General features: G+C 38.8%; 1 protein-coding gene across 6 annotated transcripts in view; it reads right to left on the reverse strand.

The window, feature by feature from the left end:
- The window catches only part of COL24A1 (collagen type XXIV alpha 1 chain), a 156884-nt gene that overhangs the window by 110538 nt on the left and 21900 nt on the right, over positions 1-24446 (reverse strand). For all 6 annotated transcript variants that reach the window (XM_075424849.1, XM_075424851.1, XM_075424850.1 and 3 more), the window contains exons 4-12: positions 23975-24028; positions 20558-20611; positions 16948-17001; positions 14817-14870; positions 7334-7378; positions 4830-4883; positions 3586-3630; positions 1359-1412; positions 614-658 (exon numbers count right to left, since the gene is read on the reverse strand). In XM_075424849.1, the coding sequence (XP_075280964.1) occupies positions 614-658; positions 1359-1412; positions 3586-3630; positions 4830-4883; positions 7334-7378; positions 14817-14870; positions 16948-17001; positions 20558-20611; positions 23975-24028 (459 nt within the window). The remainder of the gene's footprint in view (positions 1-613; positions 659-1358; positions 1413-3585; positions 3631-4829; positions 4884-7333; positions 7379-14816; positions 14871-16947; positions 17002-20557; positions 20612-23974; positions 24029-24446) is intronic.

Raw genomic sequence — 24446 nt, forward strand, 5'->3', positions numbered from 1 at the left:
CTATTGCAGTTTCCAATCTCAAACCACAAGCAAGTTAAAATTGGAAACTCCAGGACAGCTTCAAAGACCTAAAATAATTAGGTTGCAGCAGAAAACAAAACACTTGGCATTTAAGATACACCACAGAAAATATGTAAACCTTGATAATGTACACTTGGCAGATTTGTGTTTATTCTCAGCTGTAGAAATATATATTAAGTAGATGACAGCTTTAATTTACCACACTCCAGAAACATCAGACATTAGAAACAGCTGATTTGCATTCAAACCAACACCAAAATCAGACTTATGAAACTTGCATCATATCTATACCTTGTGCTAACACTAATTTTACAGAATATATTTTTGTGTTTCTGTCATCTTTTAACCCTCAGGGAGCTTATATCAGTAACCAGTTACAAGGTTCATTATGTTAAGTTTTTCTCACTTCAGAACATCTAGTAGTTATAACCTGCACAGAATTTGCAGTACTGCAAAGTGCTAACTGGAAACAATAGAAAGTCACCTATGGAAAAAATAAAACTAACATTTTTCAGCCGATTAAAATTACAGAGTGAATTACAGGTGTATTTACATTGGCAGCAGAAATTGTAACAAGTGTTAGAAGCTTTACCTGTCTCCCTTTAGGACCTCTTTTTCCACGGAAGCCTGGGATGCCCTGAGAAATAAATAACCCATCATAAGTAGGTTTTCTTTTCTTCAATAGCTTAAATTCAAGTAACTAAACCTTCATTTGCTTGGAAAAGACAGCGTGAGAAGCAGCACCATTAAAAAAACAAACAAACAAAAAGATTTGAGCAAAGAATCATAGAGACAATGTCCTATATAACAGCAGCAGAAACACAAACTTTGCTTGTTTTTACTGTGGCCACATCAGAACAGGTGTGAGGAAGGGCCATATCTTGCTTCCATCAGAGTGCATGGCCAGACATCCTTTGTGCTCAAGAGAAGCAAGAAACAGCTCAAGCACAGAGTGACAGAGATCAATATTTCCATGACTAGTTTTATTGCAAACATCATCTGACAACTGACACATATTAATTATTGACTGAACAAAACTGCCTCAATGAAAAATACTCATATGGTCCTTGGTGGTATGAAAAAAGTACCCTTAATCCTTGCAGCTCTAGATTAAATTAAAACAATAATTTACAGCTGCTCCCTATTTAACTCTAGCACCAGTGCATTTCATTGTCTAGACTAATTAGATATGACCTATCTATTGAATTTCCTCCACATCAGTTTTGCTTTTAGGCAAAGACTTGAATGGTTAGACCTTGTAAGTTTTTTCTCCATTCTAACATATATTGCATTACCACCCCAACATTAATATTTCATTAATGTTCCATTAAACCCACCCTTTCTCCTTCAGGTCCTGGTTGTCCTGCCACACCTGGAGGTCCAATGAAACCCTAAAAACATAAGAAGAATTCTTGGTTACAAGGCTGCTTCCCACTAACACCACTTGTTCCTCAGCACTGGCGAGCTGTGGGTTTAAGATCCAGGGATTAAATTCAGGCTCTTTTGAAATTGCCAGTGAAGCTCAATCAACTTAAGGGTGACTAGGATTTATTCTCCAACCAACAGTAAAAAAATTTCCCATTATAAGGGTATAGAATCAATTAATAAAGAAGTACTAAGAAAGTGTTCCAATAAGACAAAGTTGCATCAGAGACCTTATTTATTAGAATAAAAAGCTGAAGAAGCTAACTTTATTCATGAAATACATCAGAAAAGATGTTCTCATCTTTAATAACACTGTGTGATCAGTGCTATATGCAAGAGTCCCAGAAAGTTTACCTTGTCATAAGCAGAATGTTTTTCTTAAAGATCAGTCACAACGCATTTCTCTCCCACCTTCCCCTCAGAAAGTCAGAAATAGATCCTCTTGTATAATCAGTTGTATGGACACAGAAACATGATGTTGACTCAGCAAAAGTGATAGTACAATTTCCAAAAATACTAGTAGAGATGGATTCTGCACTACAAGATTCATACTGAGATTGGAACAAAAATATTATTAGTGGCTAAAAAAGATTCCCTTGCTTTCATCTCCCTCTCCAGTCCTCTGATTGTAACAATTTGGGGGTTTCAGGTCACCTTTTTTTTTTTTTTTTTTTTAAATTATGAAAGATAGTGCCCATCTTGTCATCCAGTCCTAATGACAGTGAGGCACTTCTTTCTACAGTTTCTTAAAACAGCTGAGAAGCACAGTATAGTTTGATTGCAGGAGTGTTCTCAACTTAAAGCTCTAAAGATACTTCATAACATGTTGCTATACACCTCCATGGCACAGCAGTATGTCTCAACTTGGTTGTGTCATGGTTTTTATTGGAAGTTGCTTGTAGAATTCATACACAGGATTTAGCTTTAAGACCTGACAGGTTTTTTTTCCCCAAAATTACTCATATATTGGCCATTTTTGGCTTTGTGTAAACGGAGAAGTAGTAACTTCAGGAAGTGACTGGGATCACTTCATGTCTTATTAGTTGAGGGGAGAGCAAGACAAAATGCATTAGCAATCTGGTCAAAAATAAACTGAAGAAATGCAAAAGATACAATCGCTAAGGGTGCAATATCTGTTGGCTCTTGACCCTGACAAACTAATTTCTCCCATCACTGTAATGAAAACTGACTTCAAAAAACCTCACTCCCCAAAATCAGACATATGTTTAAGAAGCTGCAGCACGTAAAGGCCTTTAGTAACCATGTTAAAAAAAACCAAGAAAAAAGCAAATCTAGCAACACAGTAAGATTATTTTAATAGATATTTGAGAGTAGATCACACTGCTCAGCAGCCTGTACAACATGAGCTGATGGCCTGAAAACACTTACAAAAGTCTCCTTCAAATCCTAGGTGCAACTAACAACAGGCAAGTTTCTGGAAACCAGTGTCTACTGCCTGATGGTGAGAGTCATTGTGAAAAAATACATAAACACAAGCATGTGTAGGCATGCACATGTGCTTATTAAAAAAACCAAAATACAAAACAAATGAACAAAACCAGAAAAAAGCCAACCTATTTTACCTCCAATAATAATCAAAAGCAAACCTAGAATCAGCAGAGCATTAAGAGCCTTCAGTCCCTGGGATATCCATGACTACAACTGAACCATTCTAAAAACTCAAGATCACTTTAATGGTTTTTGTGCGACAAGACAGTTTCCCTTTGTCAACTTCTGTAGCTGTTACAGATCGCAAATGCCAGATATATCTCTCTCCTTTACAGCTTCCATTATGGAAATAATGCTTCAGGCAGGAAACGTCCGCTCCTCTTCACTCCCAGCTCTCACACACCCACACTCAGTACTGCTTTCCCTCTCTTGCCTGCACGCATTCCAAGTGAGAGGAAGGGCAACAAGGGAAGACTGCTCTATGCTGCACACCACAGAAAAAAAAAATATAAATCCTTACATGTATTTTGAAAGAAACACTATGTTTTCTCATTTGTAGGTTCTGTAAAGACAGAGGGGTTCAGCGGGCATAATACCTGCAGAGCTGAATGACATTCCTCACCCCCTTTCTTCAGTACTGTATGGGTGAAAATAGACATGCATGCCAAAATGTTTGAAATGCTTACTTACTCTTACACCTTTAGGACCTGGGTTACCTTCTGGTCCAGCTAAGCCCTATTGAAAAGAGACACGAGTTGTACTTCATATTAAACAACCAGATATGCGCTATTTAAAAGAACTGTAACAGCATTTGTTAACTGTAAACTAACAATATATTCTTAAAATTATTAGAATTGAAGGGGGTGTCATCAAGCAGTCCTCTAGGACCACACTCAGAAAGGTCTCCTATTAATTCACGGCTGAAATTTAGACAATGACTGAAACTTGCTTTACATTAAAATTATTTCTTCTGAGAGGAAATTTTTTTCCCAGACCAAGTGATCTGGCATTACAGTGACATAATTTTATATAATTTTTCATAGGCTTTTACATATGGACACATTTCCAATTATTTTCAAGCTAGTGTCAGAATAGCATATGTAGTCCAAGCGCTCTAAACATTTTACGTGATTCAGCACAAACATGTTATCATTCTTTACTATACAAAATATTGTAATGGAATTTAAAAATATATAGCCATGACAAACCTAACCAAATAAAACACCGAAGCATTGGTCAAATTCACCCTTTAAGACGACACAAAACCACAGCATCAATTGTTGAACTTGGCTCATGTACCTTTATATGGGGAAAATAATGAATATTTCTACTTTATGTCTTATTTGTCTTACTGGACTGAAGTATCTGTTAGCTTTTATGTAAAATAAAAAAATAAAATCAAGATTTATATAAGTGCTTGTGTTTATACAAAGCTGCTTTCTGGCTCTACTGGTTCTCTTTCTCAAATATCTGAAGGGGGGGGGGGGGAATCTTTTAATGTTCTGTTTCCCTAAAGGGCTGAATAGTTTCAGCAGAGAAGTAAATACACTGGTGAAAATCAGGAGGAACTATACTACAACAGGTCGTTTCCTACTCCTTCTGGACTCAAAATATGAAGAAGACAAAACACATAGAACCACAAGAGGTTTACGAAGGAGCATAAAGTGTTTAGACATTCAGTACTTTGGTAATGTCATTAATGTATTCCAGAAATGTACAGCATTACTGCACCTAACCCATCCAAGTTTAAAAGCCATGAGACTCCACATTACCTAAAAGGCCCGTGAAAGAAGTGTCCTTCAAGGATAAATGACAGGATGTAAAGAAATACATTTATACTATTAGCAGTTCCAAAAGAGTTAGATATGGTACTTTTGAAAAGAACAAACAAGAAAACCCCCAAAACTGCAAAGACGTTAGCATAGTTACTGCACCTGCCTGCCAGGGTAACCAACTGCCCCAGTATTGCCAGCCATTCCTGGAATTCCCTAAGTGAAAAAAAGAGGTGGGAAAACAAAAAAAAAGGAAAGAAATAAACAGGTTTAGTCTTATGGTTTGGAGTTTATTTGTTATTTGTTCATTTCTCTTTTAACATCTACTCATACGACACAGCTTAAGCTCATGAAAAATTTGCTTTTTGAGCAAGCTACACAGCAACACCCTACAATTTACTCATCATATATAAGTAACTCCACCAATTTCAGCTACATATCCTTTAATAAGCATCACAAGAACAGCAGACTAAGACTTTGTGAAATACAACAGCTCACGCCTCATTTCCACACTAAAAACATAGATGTTACTTATAAAAAGTAATTGGGAAGAACTATGGAAGACAAGTCCTTATAATGAAGTGACTGCACTTGTCTTAGCTGTATTTGACCAAATGTGTTAAATGTTTCATTAAAGTAGAATCCTTGTGTCCTCACAAAGCCAAATTTTTTTGTTTCTTCCAGAATCAGGTCAATATAGCACTGGATTACTCATGAATGTATAGAATTCTCTCCATCTTCTTCCTCCTAATCAAATCCAAAATTCATTTTTGTTGTTGTTTCATTACTTAACATCCGAGCATATGACTGTTTGCCCAGGGAGGTTGTGGAGTCTCCTTCTCTGGAGATATTCAAGACCCGCCCGGACAAGGTCCTGTGCAGCCTGCTGTAGGTGACCCTGCTTCGGCAGGAGGGTTGGACTAGATGACCCACAGAGGTCCCTTCCAACCCCTACCGTTCTGTGATTCTGTGATTCTGATTCTGTTTATTTTCAGACAAACGTGCTTTTCTGAAATGGTGCCAAATGGCACAGGCCCCTACCTCTATTGAGTTAGTTTTATTTTAAACAAGCTCCACCTACCTCTGTTGAGTTAATTTTATTTTAAACAAGCCAAGTCTGTAAATTGGACACCGTACCAGCCTGACCTTTCCACCCACTGTTATATGTCAGTGTTCCCATAGCAATGGATCAGGCCTTCCTCTCTGAGCTGTTCACAGCTGATTTATGGTGAAATAGCAGTCTTAGAAAGCAGAACTCAGCAGTGCAGATGCAAAAAACGGGTTGCAGTATTTTTTGTTTAAATGAGCTGCCATTGAGATGATTTTGTCACCTGCTTTCAACCATAGTGATTCATTTTCTGACAGATGTTCTGTCATGGAACTAGGATCCATGGGCTCCTATTTTGGCTCATCTGTACTTCAAAATAGGTATATATGAAAAAAAACTAAAAAAGCAATAGAATCATTGCATTTACAACTTATCTTTTAAAACTTTTCTTTTGTTACCAGATGTTCAAGGAGTTCCACAATTCACAAATTCAGAGAATTGTCTGTCCTCACTGTACAAGCTTCTAAAAACTACAAACACAGGTAAGTGCTACAGATGACAAGTCACTGGTCTAACTCATCACCTTCACCAGCCAGGCCTGAAAATACCAGAGTAAGAACTACAAGCAAAATAAAAATCTTTCATCGAAAGTGTTCTCTTAAATGTTACATCAGAGTATTTTCTAAGTGACAATAATGAAGGAAAATGTTTACAGCAGCAGTATGAGAACACTGACATATCAAACAGTTGCACATCATCATTTTTCACATTCTTGAACATGACTTGCCTTCGAAGGAACTTCTGTGCTTGATGACATGAATAATGAGCAGAAATACTTTTCAATGCAAGCTTCACTTTTTCCCCTCCATGGTAGCTAACTGATTACTTTTCACCTGCAACTTCTTCAACGATTGAGACACTCTTCTCCTGATGTTAAGAATGACTTTTTTTTTCTACTGGCTATCTTTTTATCTCACTGCTAAATTATAATCATCACAGAAAAATGCCTGTGGGCCTATAATGAAAACCTCCACTCGTCAAGATTTGTATATAAAACTCACTGCAGTCATGGATGACGTTCATGAGTTTTCATCTCCCTTTGGGTGTCTACCATCTGTTATCATCACTGTTTCCCTTTCAGCATCATCCAAATAGAGAGGCATGCCTCCATCTACTTTGTCATTAGGAGCCTCGTTAATGCTTACAAGATGCATCAGCCACTGGAGGGCTGAAATTTACATTCAGATTGCTTCTTGAACTGACATGGAAGTGAGAAAAAGCACTTCATTTTCTCCAGGCTAGGAGATTTAAAATGCATTAAATCAGTAGACGTTTTGCGAGAATCCGAACTGTGCCTCTAACGAGAATTTTACACCAGCCTCCGCCAAGCCAGTGTGGTAGTTTAAGAAAAACAAGCTGGTCTTTTCCATTTCATTTAGACCATTTTTTACCACACTGATCTCTAAATAATCTGAATTCTTGACCAAGAACTATCAAGTATTTCCTTAAGCAGTCAGTAATTTACACTGCTTGCTTATACTGAACACTTAGATTATGCATTCTTCTATCCTCAACTGTTCATCTGTAGACTATAGCTTACTGTGCTTTCATCACTCACCTGCTCACCCCGTGGCCCTTGCAGTCCCAGATAACCCTTAAGACCCTGCAGGTAAAGAAACAGATATGTGATGAATACAGTTAAACACACAAAATGGACCTTTTTTTCCTACTGCAACCTCCATTTACCAAGAAAAAAATATCCAAATTTGTTTGCCTGCAGTATTAGTGTTGTCTACATTTAGCAGCTCATATGAAAGTGGAGTTAGAGAATAGGAGTAAGAAATCTTCGTGGAAGTTTAGATAATTTCAAGATATCAGCATGCTTAAAGACAGTTCCAAACTTGTACTCTTTTAAACAAATGAGTACACGGGATGCTGTCCTCAGTTATCACTGAAACTGAAGAACTGGATTCAGTACAGTCATTTCCCCATTCCAAATCCTTGTCACGACGCCCTTTCTGAAGAAAGCAGTTCAGAGGAGGGGTATAAGTAGAGGGTCATCCCAGACTATTCTAGGACAGTCCCAAGAAAGACAGACCATCCTGAATACGACATCTCTTTTTAAAATTAACATAGAACAAATTCCAGCCCTTATATTATAGAATTTATATCGGTAGGGAGAATAGCCTGTTCCTCATCCCAGAAATCTTCCCTGTGGTGCTGGAATCACGAAGCCATCAAACTTTACTCCTTGTGCACTGACCATTTCATGAATATTTTAGCTCTTAAAGAAAAAAAAGAATTAAAAATAGAGCTGGAACCTGCCATCAGAATCAGTGCACTTGAAATGGAAACCTTTTTCTTGGATGTCTTCACACTGTAATAAACATAGCCAGACAAGGTGGCTTAAAAGGGAGGCTGTAACAGTTGCATGATTGATGCAGAAGCCAAGTGTCTGGTCTCCACATCCCTTGCAAGAGGTACTAGGAATATGCAAGTTCCAAAATCTGCAGCTTGAAAGACCAAAACAATCCTTATTCTGGATAGAAATCTATCATAAAAATGGCCTCAAAGACATTGACTGAGTAGTGGGAGTGTCTTTGCTGATGTCAAATGTCTGGCTGCCTTGCAGCATGTTGATACTCATTAGTCAGTAGAGATCTGAGACCCACTGTAATAAGAAAGAATTCTGCAACTGACTTCAGCAGATCAGGTATCCCAAAGTTTCAGATAAGCTTCTGCGTGACCACAACAGTATTTGTGCATGAAATTAATTTTATTATCATATACAAAATTAAAAGACGGAATTATTTTGCTTGGTGATAATTTTAGATAACAGATGAAAGTGACATCTGTAAAGCTTTAAGATTTGCAATTTTGCTACTACAGGCTTGCTTGAGGAATCTTGATCCAAAAGAGATGTTCTCATTAAGAAACCCAAATGCCTCATTTTCTCAAAACCCAACACAGCAGGTGTGTCCTTTCATTTTGCTAATCACACACAGGGCATTGCCAGTTTGCAAAATATATATATTATATATATTATAACATATAATATATATTCTATATTCTGTCTTCAATCCTCCCCTGCAGCTGAAGTCTTAATAATACATATCTGTTATCTTGTATCTAATGAAGCAGGTCTGCACTGTAACACAGATAGCCAGGTAGTATGAAATATCCCAATTTACTACATTAATGCCTGCCTAAAACCAATGTAACTCATCTTAAGCTTTCAATATGTGCCTCAAAGTCATAGTATTTTACAGTACCAGCCCACTCCATTTCATGAGTTTTATGCATTTCAGAATTTTATCCTCTCTGTATGCTTAAACGATCAACTAAAGCAGGTGTTGCTAGAAGAGATCTCTCAGTAGCTTATTAATTCTCTACAAGGAGAAAAGGAAAGCAAATGCTGCTATACACAGAAACACTCGAAGAGAAGTTTATCACAATATAGTTTCACAATGGGTCAGTTTAGCTGATTAACACCTGCGTGGACAATCTCAAAAGAAGCCATACAAGGAACTGTAAGATGAAGAAGAAAGACTAATTACTTGTGTGCATGTTTCTACACAAGTATCTTACTTCTGCCAGAGGAAAACTGCTCTGAACTCATATTTTACAGTAGTGTGCCCATATTCTTATTCAGAATAACATGGCCTTAATTCATTCTAACTCACTTAACACTGGTTGGGAATGAAGCTAAACCATGCTAAAATGAATATCATTTCAAAGAGAGAGTTTTCACGTAGGGGCTTCCTTTCCTGTAAGTTAGCTAATCCTCTTAAAATTCTTAGTTTATTAGTTTGGGTTTGTAATCTTGAGCACACCCATATAAGTAAGACCCAGTTTGCTCTGAGCTAAGATTAAAGTAAACAAGAAAAATACAATTTCACATGCATTGGTTTGCAAAATGAAGATTTCTAATGAAGATCAATTGTCTGATTTAAAAGCGCGATGTGGACAAGGAAGGTTTGAAGCTTCCAACTACAGCAATACAGACTTCAAGCACATTACAAAAACACAGCAAGTTGCAAGAACACTTTGGTCTGCGTGACAGAAAAGTCTTTACCGCCAACTAATATGGCTCAGAAAAGACTTCATAACAAGTTTAAGTGTCTGGCTTCTACCAAATGCCTAGCACAGCGGGACCCAGACAGAGTGAAGTCTCTATACAACAAAATGTAGATGTTAAATCACAACAGCAAGGACTGTTCAAGCCAAGTCTTTCCATCTTACTGGTGCCCATTGTGTTTTATTAGAATTTCTATGCATTTATTATTAAAATACACCTGGCACAACACTGGCAACTTTGCTAGAGAGCCAAGGAGTTTCTGTAACCTCTAAAAATCAGTAGGTGAAGTGTTATACCCAATGCTACAACCATCAGCTACAGAGAAGTATTAGTCTTTGAAAAGTGTCAGAAATAAGATTTTCTGGGCATGGTGTAAGTCTAGCATATAAAGTATTTCCATGTGCTGTCACATGGGCCTTTGCAATGCCTACCTACCAGCTCCATGTTGTCACCACACAGCATCCAGTTTTGAAAAACTTTATTGGCAAATGGTTTGGTTCTGGTGATTTTCTTTTTTTTTTTTTTTTTTTTTTTTAATAGTTCTATTCTATCTTGTTTGCTGACACAACTAAGATTTCATCTAGTATCTCTCAGCCTGAGTATAGGAATGGAAATATCAATTTTTTTTTTTAAAAAAAGCATACATGTAGAAGATGGACCTTCTGTCCATCTAATTCAGCAGAGGAATTTCTCTCAAAGTGTTGAAGTTTCTTTCTGCTCAAGGAAAATTGCACTCTCTAGGAGAAGCAGTGGGAGTGTCCTGGTTTTGGTTAAAACAGAACCGATTCTCTTTTAGTGAATCTTCCTTACAGCTAAGTTCTTCCAAGTAACTGCATTTTTCTGAAGCTGGCTGCATATTTTACAGACATTGTGTGCTCCAAAGCTGATAATACCTAATCTTTATAGTTACACTGAGCTAACGGTAGGAAAGGAATTCAGAAAAAGGCCCCTGTTTATAATTATCACTCTAGCAGCCAAGGTCACCGACAGATCTCTTAGGTCCTCCAGGTGATGAGTTGGAAGGGTTCGTACTTGCAGGGAGGGGCGGACAGGACAGGTGACCCAATATTGACCAACGAGGTATTCCATGCCATGCACATCATACTCAGTTTAAAGCTGGGGGATCATGAGGGTCTCGCTCTCTTTGTTCATGGCTGCCTTCTGAAGAGGACCCTGCTCATTGTTCTACCTGTGATCCTGATCCAGATTCCAATCCATGCATCCTTGAGTCCAGTCTGGGACTACCTGGTGCTGCCCAGCAGCAGCTGGCGGGATGCCAGCACCCAGCACCCAACTCCCAGAAACTCGGTACCAGTTTTGTATATTTTTTTTAATTTCTCTTATTATTAAAATTATTAGTATTATTAGTAAAACTTTTTATATTCAATTTGTAAGTGTCTCTCCCTTTTCCTCCTTTTCCCTTCCTCTGGTGGGAGGGTGGGGGTTAACAGAGAGCATCTGCCACTCAGTTTATTGACGCCCTGCTTTAATCCATGACAGGGAGACACTTGGTAGCATAATGTTGACATCACCACAGATACCACTTTGAAATTTATCTATCTGCCTTACTCTTTACAGGATGCAAAAGTAAAGACGAGGAAATACAGAGCCCTTCTCAGGCTACAAGGAAGTATTCTCCTTCAACATGTCTTACCATATTATACTTTAGTATGTGAATTTTATCAGGATTTTATAGATCCAGGTTCCTGTGATTTATAGTTACACACATAGCAGATTGGGAATAAAGCTAGCCCAAAAATTGTAGCCAATCTTTAAAAAGTCTTTTCCAATCAGCACTCAAAACTTTCCCTATATCAGTCCAGACAGGGTCTCTGGACTGATATAGGGAAAGTTTTGAGTGCTGATTTAAAGATGGCCCTGTCAAGACAGCTCCAGATATGAGATTGTACAACTGCTCTGGAAACAGCACTCTCCTCAGACTAACCCTCAATCCTGCCATTGCTTCTCTGCTTCAAAAGATGCCTGAAAGAAACAGGCCTCTACACACTTCATAAACATGCAATTTTCTGTTCTTAAGCTAGAACAAATTTGGAGCCCTACACTGAGCAAAACTTGGCTTTTTATAGTGTGTGTTACAGGCATGAAAAATATGTCATATTTTATATGCAACCACAAGGACGTATGCTCTGACGCATGGCATGTAAAGAAAAATAAAGTCAGTCACAATAATCTGTTCCCACAGTCCTGATTATTACCATACATTTGTTTTACTATCTCACTAAAAAAACCTGTAGATTCTCAGCTTTATAAAAAGAAACACATCATTTTACAGCTCTAATCCAAAACAGTAGTTTACTAGTACTGTTCTACTGCACTGAGGGCTTCAAAATCTTTTTTTTTTTTTCTGTTGGGGGGAGGGAGAAGCTTTCCAGGAAACTCTCCTAACACGATCTCAGATTTTGAGAATAATAGAACAAAAAGCACATGGAATATAGCTTCTCAAGGTCATTCTTGTAAAAAAAAAGTGAAAATAACCCACACACTTGCCTCAAAACTTCCTCAACACATGTCTTTGTATAAGTACCAAGTAAGATTGCCCAGGAAGTTCAGAACCAGGCAAATTCTGATTAGAAAACTTGTTAGAGGCAGTTTTGTCTGCAGCCACCGCCACCCTGGCATGGGGTGATCATGCCCAACGGAGGGCAGCAGGTGTGGCAGTGCACCCTCCACTTCTGCTCTCCAAAGCCACCACTCCAGTTAATGGGAAAGGAATGCTGAGTTCCACCAAGAAAAAACGTCAAATTTCTAGGCCTTTCAGGAAAACACTGACAAAGTCAATATGACAAAAAGTAATTGCCATGAAATGAACATAGATTTGTATCACACTATTAAAAATATCTAGAAGAACATTAGAGATTTTATTTGCTATCAAATATCTCACTCTCTAGAAACTACTCAGTTAACACAAGCTGTCAAAATCAAATAGAATTTAGGACACCATTAACTCATGTAGGATTTTATCTTCCTTTTTAGCTGGCTGAGAAAGAATATCGGAAATATGTTATTTATTCAACATAACAGCAATTCCCCAGTAGTACTGGGGTGCAAAACAAAAATGGAAGTACTTGATTTCTCTGCCATTTTTTCTTGTAGCTGTGTTACTTCACAGTTAGTTGTGCTCACATTCCTTTGAAAATAATTTCCAAGATCACAACGAGCTAACTGTACGTTTACATATATACGTATACTGAAAAGCAATAACTAAAGATCCTTTATTTGAAACACAATAAATTGTGGGCTTGTCACTAAAAAAATTAAGTGTGAAATACTTTTAACTGTTTACAGATGTAGTGCTATTCAAAAGCTGATATTCTTAAAGTCTGGGTCAGGCAGAAATTATCATAGTTCTAGTTAGTGTCTGATGTATACAACATGAAAACAGAGAGTAAAATTTCCAGTGATCAAGTGAGCATGATTTTCCACACAGTCTCTAACCCTCAGATAAGGAGTGAATTCTTGTGGCAGGAGAAGAGCATGATGGCCCTAAGATTTTAATTTCCTTGACCCCAATTGTCAGTCTCGTAATCCAGAACAAGTGACAGTTGCTTCCCATCTAAAAAGCTTCAAAACAAAGTACTTTGGTTTTGGGGCAAAACTATAAACCTGATGAAATAAGAAAGCACAATGCTTGGGGAATCTCAAGGTGGCCCAAGATCAGCGGTGACAAAAGCTATCAGTGTCCAGGCTTGTAGGGTACCTCTCAGAGGGGATGCAAATTCTTGTCACAGCTCCATATTTTCTCAGTTCATAGAACTGTGAGCCACATGGTTGTTGAAATAAGTTTCCACATTCCTGGTGCTGATTTTTACTATGTTTTGGTCAATTCTAGAAATGAATGACTAGACTTTAAAAAAAAAAAAAATTGTCATACACTTTAAGATCAAGACAATATTGAATGAAGCCACCTTAAAACATAACATTGCATATAAATTTTGTTGCAATGCCATTTTTCTTTAATTTCAATAGCAGGCAAGCATTTATTTAACATTCCTTCTCTACATGTAAAAAATTACGGCCAAAAATACCAGGGCCTACCTTTGTAACAATTCTTTCCGTCCTTTTGACGGACACTTTGCAGCTGCCTTTAGTGTTACATACTACTCAAAAATTCTGCTGTGGTATCTGTTCTCCAAGTTTTTCTATTACATTTGTAACACCAAACTACCTTCTGCAAAGACAGTATTTAATAGGACATTCGCTGTTGCTTTCTGGCTGATTTTTGCCACCTCTCTAGTTTGTCACAATCTGACTAATTCGAGTAGCCTACTGGGCTTATGTCAGGTGACCTCTCCTTCCATATAAACTGTACTCACTCCATCTTCTGTGCTCGTTTTCTTAACATTGTCTCATTTCCTCTATTGATATCCTTCATGTTCCCTTCTCCAAACTACCTGTCTGCTTTAAGCTTTCCTGTGTACATAGGACTGCTATAATTTGGATATATTTCTTAAATACAGTGTGTGGCACCTGACATTTCTCATACTAAAAAATACCGTGTTATGTAGCATCCACAATTGGAACTTACTCCACTTGAGTTCTATTTTAGCAATTCTGGCATATGTTTGGGGAAAAAAAATACATTCAGTGCAGAAATACTGAGCACATGATCCAATGGAGCTTTTTCTATTCTACAAAATACACAATATAGAAAAAGAAATTAAAAAAACACTACTGAAAACTGAATACAATTGATTTAAAAACGGCTGTGTCTCACAGGCAAGCCTAACTTCCCTAGTATCTATCTGTTCGAGCAGCGGCACGCCATGCCTTTTGAACGAAATCAACCTAAGCAGCTGTGATTTACATTCTGTTGCCGTGATCTCACAATTTAGTTGCAAGGGAAGGTGTTGCGCTGTTGGTCCTGGAGCCTGATGCAGTAGACAGTCACAGTACCAACAGCAGGCCTAAAGCCCTTCCTTTGCCTCTTGACCACCAGACATACGCCTGATGGCCATGGATTTGAACCAGGGAGAGTCACGTGAGAATGGGAACAGAATCTTACCTTCTGGCCTTTGATCCCAGGTGGGCCTGGAAAGCCTATGGGGCCTGGATCACCCTGTACAACAAAAAAATCCAGAATCACTATGTTTCAGTGGAACATGACAGCACTACTTGACATGTAGGACTTCATATTTTTTCTGTATTCAAGATGTTTGGTATGAAGAAGTAGCTAATGTCAAAAAGGCAACAGTTCCTCAATCGTAACCACCTGGTGCAATGTACATGCTTCTGCATCATACAACTTGGCCAAATCATGGCTGGAAGAGACTAAGTTCACAACCTCACAACATTTACTTTTAGCCAACATAAACGGGAGTGAAGAAGCTATACAATTCTTGAGGTAACGCTTCCCTCAGAAGTGAGTGGTTTCAACCTCAAATTAATATATATTTTTAACTATTTTTATTGTTTATGTTACTGTTATGCCAACAATCCTCAACCAGGAATCAGGACACCATTATGGTACATGCTATATAAAAGATGGCATCAATCTAATCTGTGTAAAAGATAACATGAAGGACGTATATAGACAAAGGTGTTATGTTGGCATATGGCTATTCTCATTCAATTTCTTTAAACCCTGCAACTACATCATGGTCAATGTGAATGAGAGTTAGTGCATCTCAAATGCTAGGAAGCTGGAAAAAGATGCATTTTCTTATAGTTGCTGCAGCTGGGGGTGGAGGGAAGGTTGCTCTAGTTCTTTTTTGCTTGCTCAGGACTGACAGTGAAAAGACTCTCTCTTTCAGGATTAGTGTCCAAATTCAAATGCAATGAGTCAAGGATTGGATCCTGGAAGTGAGTTAGCATCAAAGTAAATTCAAGTCCATTACCTAGGGTACGCAAATTTGACTTGGGTGAAAAATTAATAATCCAAAATAGTGAGAACTAGAAAAGTGTGTATCGGTCCCGTTTTTTTGGATCCTACATGTACTTAAGTATAGGTCACACATATACAAGAGTGGGCTTTAGACTGTTCTGTGGCAGCTTGGGCTCATAGCAAAGAACATACATTGAGTTTCAGGTGGACGCATATAGCTCACAACAATATGATTAGATTGCCAAAACCAAAAGCTAGTTACCTTAAAATAATGGTGCTATTTCTACAAAAATTCAATTCAATTTCTTATCAGTGCATCAACAGATACGTTTCTGAATTTTGCTCAGCAACCCTTTAACACTGAAAATATACATTTGTAAATTATAAGGTTTAACAAAATGTATGCATTAAAAAAAAGTTATTTTATGTACACATCAGCCGCTAGAAAACAATAGTTATCTGCTAATGCTTACTTCATTATGGGAGTGGTCCTGGACCCCTACAGTGTTATCTGCTTCGTACACAAATGTTTCACAATGGAACTACTAGCAAATGCTCTTCATAAAACTCATCATAAATACAAGATATTCTAAAAGCTTTAGTGTAGGCTAACACATTAGAATGCAAATATGCAATTACATTTTTAGCATTATCACATTGATTCTAAAGTTTCATAAGTAGTCAGTAGATGTGTAATATAAAAATGAAATAATCACAAGCTTTCAAGCCCACAACTTCTATGAAGAACCATTTTAGATATTTATATTCAAATATTCTGGGCAGAAAGAGCAACCACTAGTTTGGCTAAAGTGGCATAGGAGAAACTAGCAGGAAAAGCCTCTGAAATGAAAGGACAAATCTTAACATCAAGACCCTTTTAAAAAAAGTGGTTAAATACAACATGACACGCAATATGTGCACTTCTCACCAGATTTTGTCTTACACAACTTTCTGTACTAATGCAAAGTACTAAAGAAAACTGGAATCTGTACTTTGTTATATTTGTGTGAAGAGAACTCAATTTCATTGTTCTTAAAGTATTTGCCTTTTAAATTTTTAAAATTTTATTTTTATAAGTGAAATCAAATATATAATTTAAGTTTCAGGTTTGAATGTAATTTCTTATCTGTCTTTAATTCATTACATCACCTGTGTCTGCACTGGTCAGTCTCACACAATGAAGTGTGAAAATACACCACCAGCACAGTAAATACGAAACATCGTGCTGTTATAACCTGTCTGAAGATTAAACAAGACTTCAACAAAAGTATGAGACAGGCAAAACATTTTTCTATAATTAAGAAAATATTACCTTTTCTCCAAGTTTTGCCCGTCCTGGAGAGAATCCTGGGTCTCCTTTAGGGCCCTTTGGAAGAGAAATTAAGCTCATTAATATCACCCGGGAAGAGACTTGTTAATAATTTATGTGGAAACAAATATTTTCACTGCTATAGCAAGAGAAGGGGGAATGCTCATACAAAATGTACTTGTTATTACAGATTTGCTTTCTCATAACTTTTTCAGTAAAGAACAACAACAAAATATAACAGTGTGAATTGACATTGAAATGAGATTTAGGTTTTCCAAATTTCCTCACGTCACAAAAAATATTTGATAAGAATATTTCATTGGTAAATGTGAGCAGGATTACAGAAGACACCCCAGCTGACATGCTCTCCCCATGTCTCCACCGCCTCAGGGCACCACCTATTCCCTGAACCCTGCACAAGATGACCAGCCTGCATTACTCTGTTGATTATAACCGTGTCCGGACACTCTCATGCACAGTACCCACCCCACGCAGCACAGGCGGGAAGGACGGGGCTGTCAACGTGCAGCAACAGCCTCTGTTCAGCTACGGGTTGCTCCCTAGCAGACAATACCGCTTGTCACTCCTGCCCAGGAACTGCTGTCCGCACCCGAGACCAGGCCGCAGAGAGGAGAAGGGCGCTGCCACACCCAGCTCTCCCATTCCAAGTCCCTGCTGCCAGAGCCTGCCACCACACGAAGCGCCAGGCACCGCAGGCTGGCACGCCAGAGGCCTGGGCCGGCCACGGTCAGGGAGCCAGGCTGGTCAGGACCAGCAGGGCCTGGCAGCCGGCCCCACAGAGCTGCTGGCTACAGCAGCTCCGCTGCCACAGCAAACCCACACCCCGCAGGGGAAAATTCACTGCCCCTAAAAACAGGGGTCACCAGCAAACGGCACCCCCCAGACCACCCTGAGTGAGCTGCCTCACGCCAACAGAGCAGTCACTGGGGAGTTCCCAGAGCCATCGGCTGAAGCCACATTCACGCGCTGATAACTGAAAATAAAGTAACTGAGGAGGAAATGGGAAGACCCTCGGTCTAATTCATCCTAAAGGCTGCACGCAAAAGGCACCGTAACATTTCATTGGCCTGTTTATACAAATGGCACAGGCTACAGCGATGCTCTTGATTCCAAAGCTGTAGAGTAACACTGGGTGTGACCCACAAGCATCAAGATCTGCTCTTTTCACTCAAAAATACGTTTTACTTAGCCAAGGAAATAAATGTTACAACTAAAGTTATACCTCAGCGGCACTAGACTAAAGATGGTATGTGCCCTTCACTGAAGGAAAGCTGAAGCTGGGAAAGCCAGCCGTTTCGACGCAGCCAGCACAGTCGCACTCTCAGGGCCCACGCCGGGCGCTCGGAGGCACGTACGAGGCGAGCAGCGTGGCTTGCTGACGGTCAACCATTTCAGGCCTGTATTCGACATGCTGCGGGGCCCGAGCCTCCTCCTGCCCACGGCGTTGCAGATCAGGGCTACCCTTCCCTCTGCAGCGCAGGTTTGTACGCGCAAGGCCACTTCAGAAACTAAGCCTGCTGAATACTAAATAAAGCCTGGGAATATGGCAAAATGAATCCGTTGTGTTAAATTGATGTGTCAGGTCAGAGAGAACACTGTTCTTCAGCATGGCAGGAGTCATCCAAGTATTTTCCAGATGATTTCCCTTTTGGAAGGTAAATAGTTATATTCCTTGAACAACTCCAATCTGTCTTTTGCTTCCATTTTCCAGTGCAGGTATATTAAACTAAGAGTTGTAATAAAAATGTGATCAGCTCTTGGTTAGTTAAAACACAGGCCTTCTGATCATTACCCTTCCTTTCCCTTAAGCATAATTAATTCCTCATTATTTTTAATCTAAAAACCAAACATCCATTGTTATGCATGGCCTTCAGTTGTGGATTAACAACATGTCACCACAGGTCAAGATGTGAGGATAAAATAAAGCACATCATTATTTAATCTATGTATCATTACAGTGTAGTTAGAACAGTGCCAGAATCCACAAACTAGATTTTCTTAACTAATCCGTTTTTCAGAGAGGCAGGAATGCAGCCAGACCTCATGAATACTTTTAAATGACTTCAAAAGCACCCACCAACAGTTGATCAGGAATTAAATCCTGAGGACATCAGCTATCGGTTGGAACTGCTAGCACACTTCCAGGGCTAGATATTATACTGTAAGGGTATCAGCTAACGTTGTTCCACACTTCAAAAGCAAGTGCATAAAGGATGCTTCAGCACAGGAGAATAAAATTCTGCATTAATTTACTACAAGAAAATTGTTGCAACTCATCTGCAGTGTTTTAAGATCAAACAGATGTTTCATTTCAGCTTACATAGTCAGTGGGGGTCAACTGGATCTTCATGGTCAAACTTAGTGAGTACCTTGCTAATTTTTATTTAAAAGTGTTTCAGAAGATACGTCTATTGAAAGGATAATTTATAGTCTAACAGAAATGAAGGATATTGCTAAGCACCTAGTAATACATATGTATGTATTTATATAAAATATATTTATATGTAGGTACATACACACACATATAATTCCTTCTATTCTTAAAATCATGAAGACTGCTACAGAACTGATCAGAATTATGATTCAGCAGAGGGGAAAAGCACATTATAAAACAAATTCTAGGAGTAATGGGTTACAATTATTTTCCTAGTGTTGTATTCTATTACACAGTCAGCGTAAGTATTGGAAAAACTAATTATGGATTTCTAAGTTTAACTGTTCCTACAGAACTAGGTAATAACAAAGCACACATACAAAACAGAGTCACTTGGTTTTACAGTGTTTGACACCGAAAGCTTTATTAAATTTCTTTCTATGTCCTCAAGCAGTTTTTAACACCTGTCATGACAGGTCAGATTCCTGCCATTAGGAATTGCACTAAAACAAATCATGGTTGCTGCTGCTTTTTTTTCCTAACATATCTATCAAACTGTTCAAACTAAATATGAGTTGAAGGCATTCTGCAACTGCACAGATCTGTCAAATCTGTTTAAAGGGCCTACGTTACACAAGTTTGAAGGATTTTATTTGAACTTCCAGTCTAGCATTTCTTCTTTGGTTTCAAATATCACATCCATAAATCTTCAGAAAATTATTCTAGCATATCACTCAAGTGATAATGTCTGAAATATTAGAATGAATGTCAAGGGTTGGGCACTGACAAAAGAAGAGGGATTATAAAGAATGACCCTCTATTTTTCTTCCTTAAAAAAAAAAAGAAAAAAAACAAGGCTAAAGGTTACAGAAATTAAATATTTATTCTCACTTAAATTCCAGTTTATCAAAGAGGTCGAGCTTATTTACAGGAACTCTTTTGAGAAATACAGACCACTTGCATGGATAACAGTTTTCAGGTCATCATTCTGTGCACACAGGGTTGGGTTTTTTCTTCCCCTGAATAAACTGCTGTTTTGCTTTGGTTTTAAGTTCAATTTGATTGATTACATTTAATCAAAGTATGTTTATATTAACAGTCTTCATCTGTAAACCAAAGAAGGCCAATTGCTCCTATTATAGCAAACAGTTCTGGGGTTTCCAAAAAGTCATTAAGAAGTTCATGTATTTACATGGCAACATGAATAAATTAACTCACCTTTAGACCTGGCAATCCTGGCAAACCTGGATTACCATGTAGTCCTGGAATACCCTATAAAAAAAAAGAAAAAAACCAAAACAAATAAAGAGTAGGATTATTCAGTATTCCACTGAACAAGTATGAACAGTTTGTAGAAAACTATTCTACTGCATCATTGTTGCTTTTACAACCACCATTTGGGATTTTCAAAGGATTCTCAAGAAACAACACACGCATCTCTTCCTAAAAAAATTAAAAGTGAAGTTGAGTACTTCCCTTTCTTTTAAAAATCTCCATTTCTATTGTCTTCCCAAGTAATTCTTAACAAGTATTTGGCGCACAGTCACTGCAACGTTGCTCTCCAGTTACAAAACTTGGAGGCATGGGATAAAAATCAGAAAAATCACATTCTGAGGTACCCAGCTATCCACTGCAAAGAGAAGAAAGTGGATCAGTTCTCAATGACTTAAAAGATGACTCAAAGCAACACATTCCATGTTCTCTAAAAAAAAAACACAGATAAAAACCCTTCACCAACCCAATTCTCCCATAGCCCATGTAGAAAATGGGCTTGTTACTAAAAGAGTCGGACTTAAAACATTCTGGGAACAGAACAGGCTATCAGGATAAGTTTCTGTTCCTGGAATACATTCCACAATCCTCACTCCTTGACAAGCTGTGTATTAGGGAAAATATTGGTTGCAACAACTGTCAGCAGCTATTGATCTTCCTAACACTGAAAGACCAAACTCATGGAAACCTATCCCTGATAAGGTGGCAACAAAGCTTTTGTTGAATTCACTAAGGCCAAAACTCCACACAAACAATTATCCAAATACCAAATATAATAAAAATCCTTTTCAGTTTTCTCATATATTGTAGTCTTATAACAGATAAGCTCGGTGTTTGTCTGTCCTTCACATAAGGCTGAATTTACCAGTTATACCTTGCAGTAACACTGAAACCTGTACCTGTTAAGTGCTCCCTCTCATTAGTGACAATGTTGACATAACACCACAGAAACGCTAATCCCATGTGCTGTTTGAAAGATTAGTTTGCACACTGGCAACTCTGGACATGCTCTCAGGGATTTAGCAGAAAGGAAACCAACAGGCAGTGCCAACCTAGCTGCAGTGCTGAAGTGGCTCCCAGTTTTCCTGCTTGTAATGTTATTGTCTTGGGGCACAGTATTGCAACAGAGAGGTGCAAAAGTATCCTCGTGAAGTAAGAGGCATCAGGGGAATTTCATCTCATCCCTGACTAATTCTGAAATTGCTGAAATACCATTCTTGAGAAACTCAGAACAAGCCAAGACACTTAGAAAAACTTAATTGTCAGATGTGGACTTCTCTACCATTGAATTACAGAGATCAAAATCCGTTTTTAATTGAAATCTCTAGCCATCAATGAGGCATTGACACCATGCCCAACGTGTCCAACCCATGTGAATCTCTGTCGGGATCAAGTCTGGACACAGACCCAGGGGACCCTGAAGAAGGCCTGGGCAATGCAGCTCTGCACTCTGCTGTTCCCTTTGACACCTCGAGTCACATTTCAGGATCACAAATGGCAGCTCACGTGAGGGAAGACAGAAGTCACAGGGCAGACTGGTAGATGTGAACATGAACTCTGCATCAACAAGGTTTTACATGCTTTTTGCCTCAAAAAACTCCTCTATCATATCATGTATCTTCACCAGTTACACCTGCTTGAATTTATCAGTGTTGTATGAACTACAGAGCACTGACATTTAAAAAAAAAAATTTCTTTGATCAAATTGTTTTATAGACTTTCTTGGTCCACATAAATAGGTATTTTAAACTCAGAAATACTGGTAAATAGTCATATCAGCTATTTCCATACTCTTCCAGGCATCCTACTGTAAGCTGTCTCCTCACATTGGAAGGCATGTTCCGCTCAATAATCACTCCAGAAGACTCACACAGTAGAGTACTGTGCTCTTCAGTACTCTATACCTGTAAAAAAAGACCTGCAGAGTAAAAACTCCAAACAAACAACACCTGAGCAAGAGCGATCTCACCAACAGACATGGCTTTAAACATGGGTAGCCTCCTCTAAACCAAAGACAACTTCCCACTTGTGAGGATCTGCTTGGATATGTGGGTTTCTGCCTCCGATGTCAGACATATCCCTGACAGAGGCACTACGAAACACAAAGAGCTGAGTTGTAAGAATTGTCAGTTCTTATGTAGAAGGATAATTTGAAAAAAGGATACAAGAAGGCAGGAAGATACGGATTTGAAGGAATGCTTTTCATTTTATACTTTTAAATGTGTCTCATCCACTCCCTTTTCTTCAGCTGCTCTAATGTACCCGTTTGGTTTTGACCCCTCTGACCAGTGCATTTTCCTACCCAGTCAGACCAAGTTTTGAAAGCCGGCAAAGCACACAATGTTCAACACACTACTGAGCAGCAGCTTGTTTAAACGTTCCTCAAAGGCTGAGTCAAATCTCCTCCCACACGTCTGCTGAGCCTTCATATAAACTACTCCCCCATCTCCCACTTGCGATTTGCCTAGATGAGTGCACTCCAGCCATAACCACTTACATCCCCAAATGGCCCGAAATCTTCTACACAACAAATGCTAACCTGTTCCCTCCAGCTGCCCTTCCCCTGAAAACCCCCAAATCAATCATGACCTCAGGGACTCCTCAATCATTTTTTTGTACATAATTGTGCAAACACAGATTTGCCCTCTTCTGCCCCATCAACTAGTCCCTGCGCTGGCACAGGCTTCCCCAACGCTTTTGGCAGCTGGGGCGCGGGTTCCTGCTCACTGCGGCAAAGCCCGTGCTCTGTCCCCTGGCACAGGGCAGGGCTGCCATCCCTGCTCACGCTGAGGTGTGCCCAGCCACACAAAAAAAAAAAAAAAAAATCAATGTTTGCTACTGTAGCTCATTTTTTGAGCACATTACCCAGATATCTGTCACCCCTTTTATCAAGCTGCTGTAACACATGAGACTGAAACAGATTTTTGAGACCGGGTTTTCCTTCCCCCCTCTGTCTTGCAGTGATTAATTTTGTATCCACTGCCTGCTCCTCTGTGGCTGTGGCATGCATTGCTGACTCCCCCTCGTTCCAAACACAAATTAACATGACCTTAGATGGCAGCAGATGGGAGCAGCATGGAAAAACTAAAAGCTAATATTGCAAGCTGCAAAAGCTAGGTACAAATGTAACAATGCACTGCGTAGGCGCCCATACGCGGAATTAACTATGCTGGCGACTCACAGCAGAAAAAAAAACCCTGTTTCCTTTGCTGTACTTAAACTATCTGCCAAATGTTAAGAATCACACACTTTCATAATCACCAGGCATACGAATAAAGTCCAGAAAAACAAAATTATGCAAACTCCAGTTTGATTATCGGTGACCTGCCTAGAGCTACAGAAAAACATAGCTGTTTTACTCACCCGAGGACCTCTCTTTCCCGGTGGACCAGGTAAACCTGGAGGACCTGGAGGACCCTGGCGATAAAAAAATAGAAACAATTGAGGCTAAAACCCAGTACAAGGACAAGTTTGAATCAGACCAGTTCTAACTGATGACTTTCTGGTTGTGCAGACCTTCTCAACTTGAAAACCAATTCCCAAACTACAAGCACGTGTGGTTTTAATCTGCCTCCAAATCAGCTTTCTGTTTAGAAAGTATCTTGTGTTGTAGCAATTGGAGCTAACAATCTAGAGAGTAAATTATACTTAAGTGTATTTATATTAAAGGAAGAAGAGATCATTTTAAGGATTAGAAACAAGCAAGTGCAATTATTTCAAAACAAAGAATAATTAAGCCTTTTTACTAAGCATGCTGGCAAGTCAAACGCATTTTAGAAAAGCAGGAGTAACTATGAAAAAATGAGATACCACCTCACAGAACAGACAGACATGA

This window comes from Opisthocomus hoazin, chromosome 6, assembly GCF_030867145.1.
Source record: "Opisthocomus hoazin isolate bOpiHoa1 chromosome 6, bOpiHoa1.hap1, whole genome shotgun sequence".
NCBI classification, from domain to species: Eukaryota; Metazoa; Chordata; class Aves; order Opisthocomiformes; family Opisthocomidae; genus Opisthocomus; species Opisthocomus hoazin.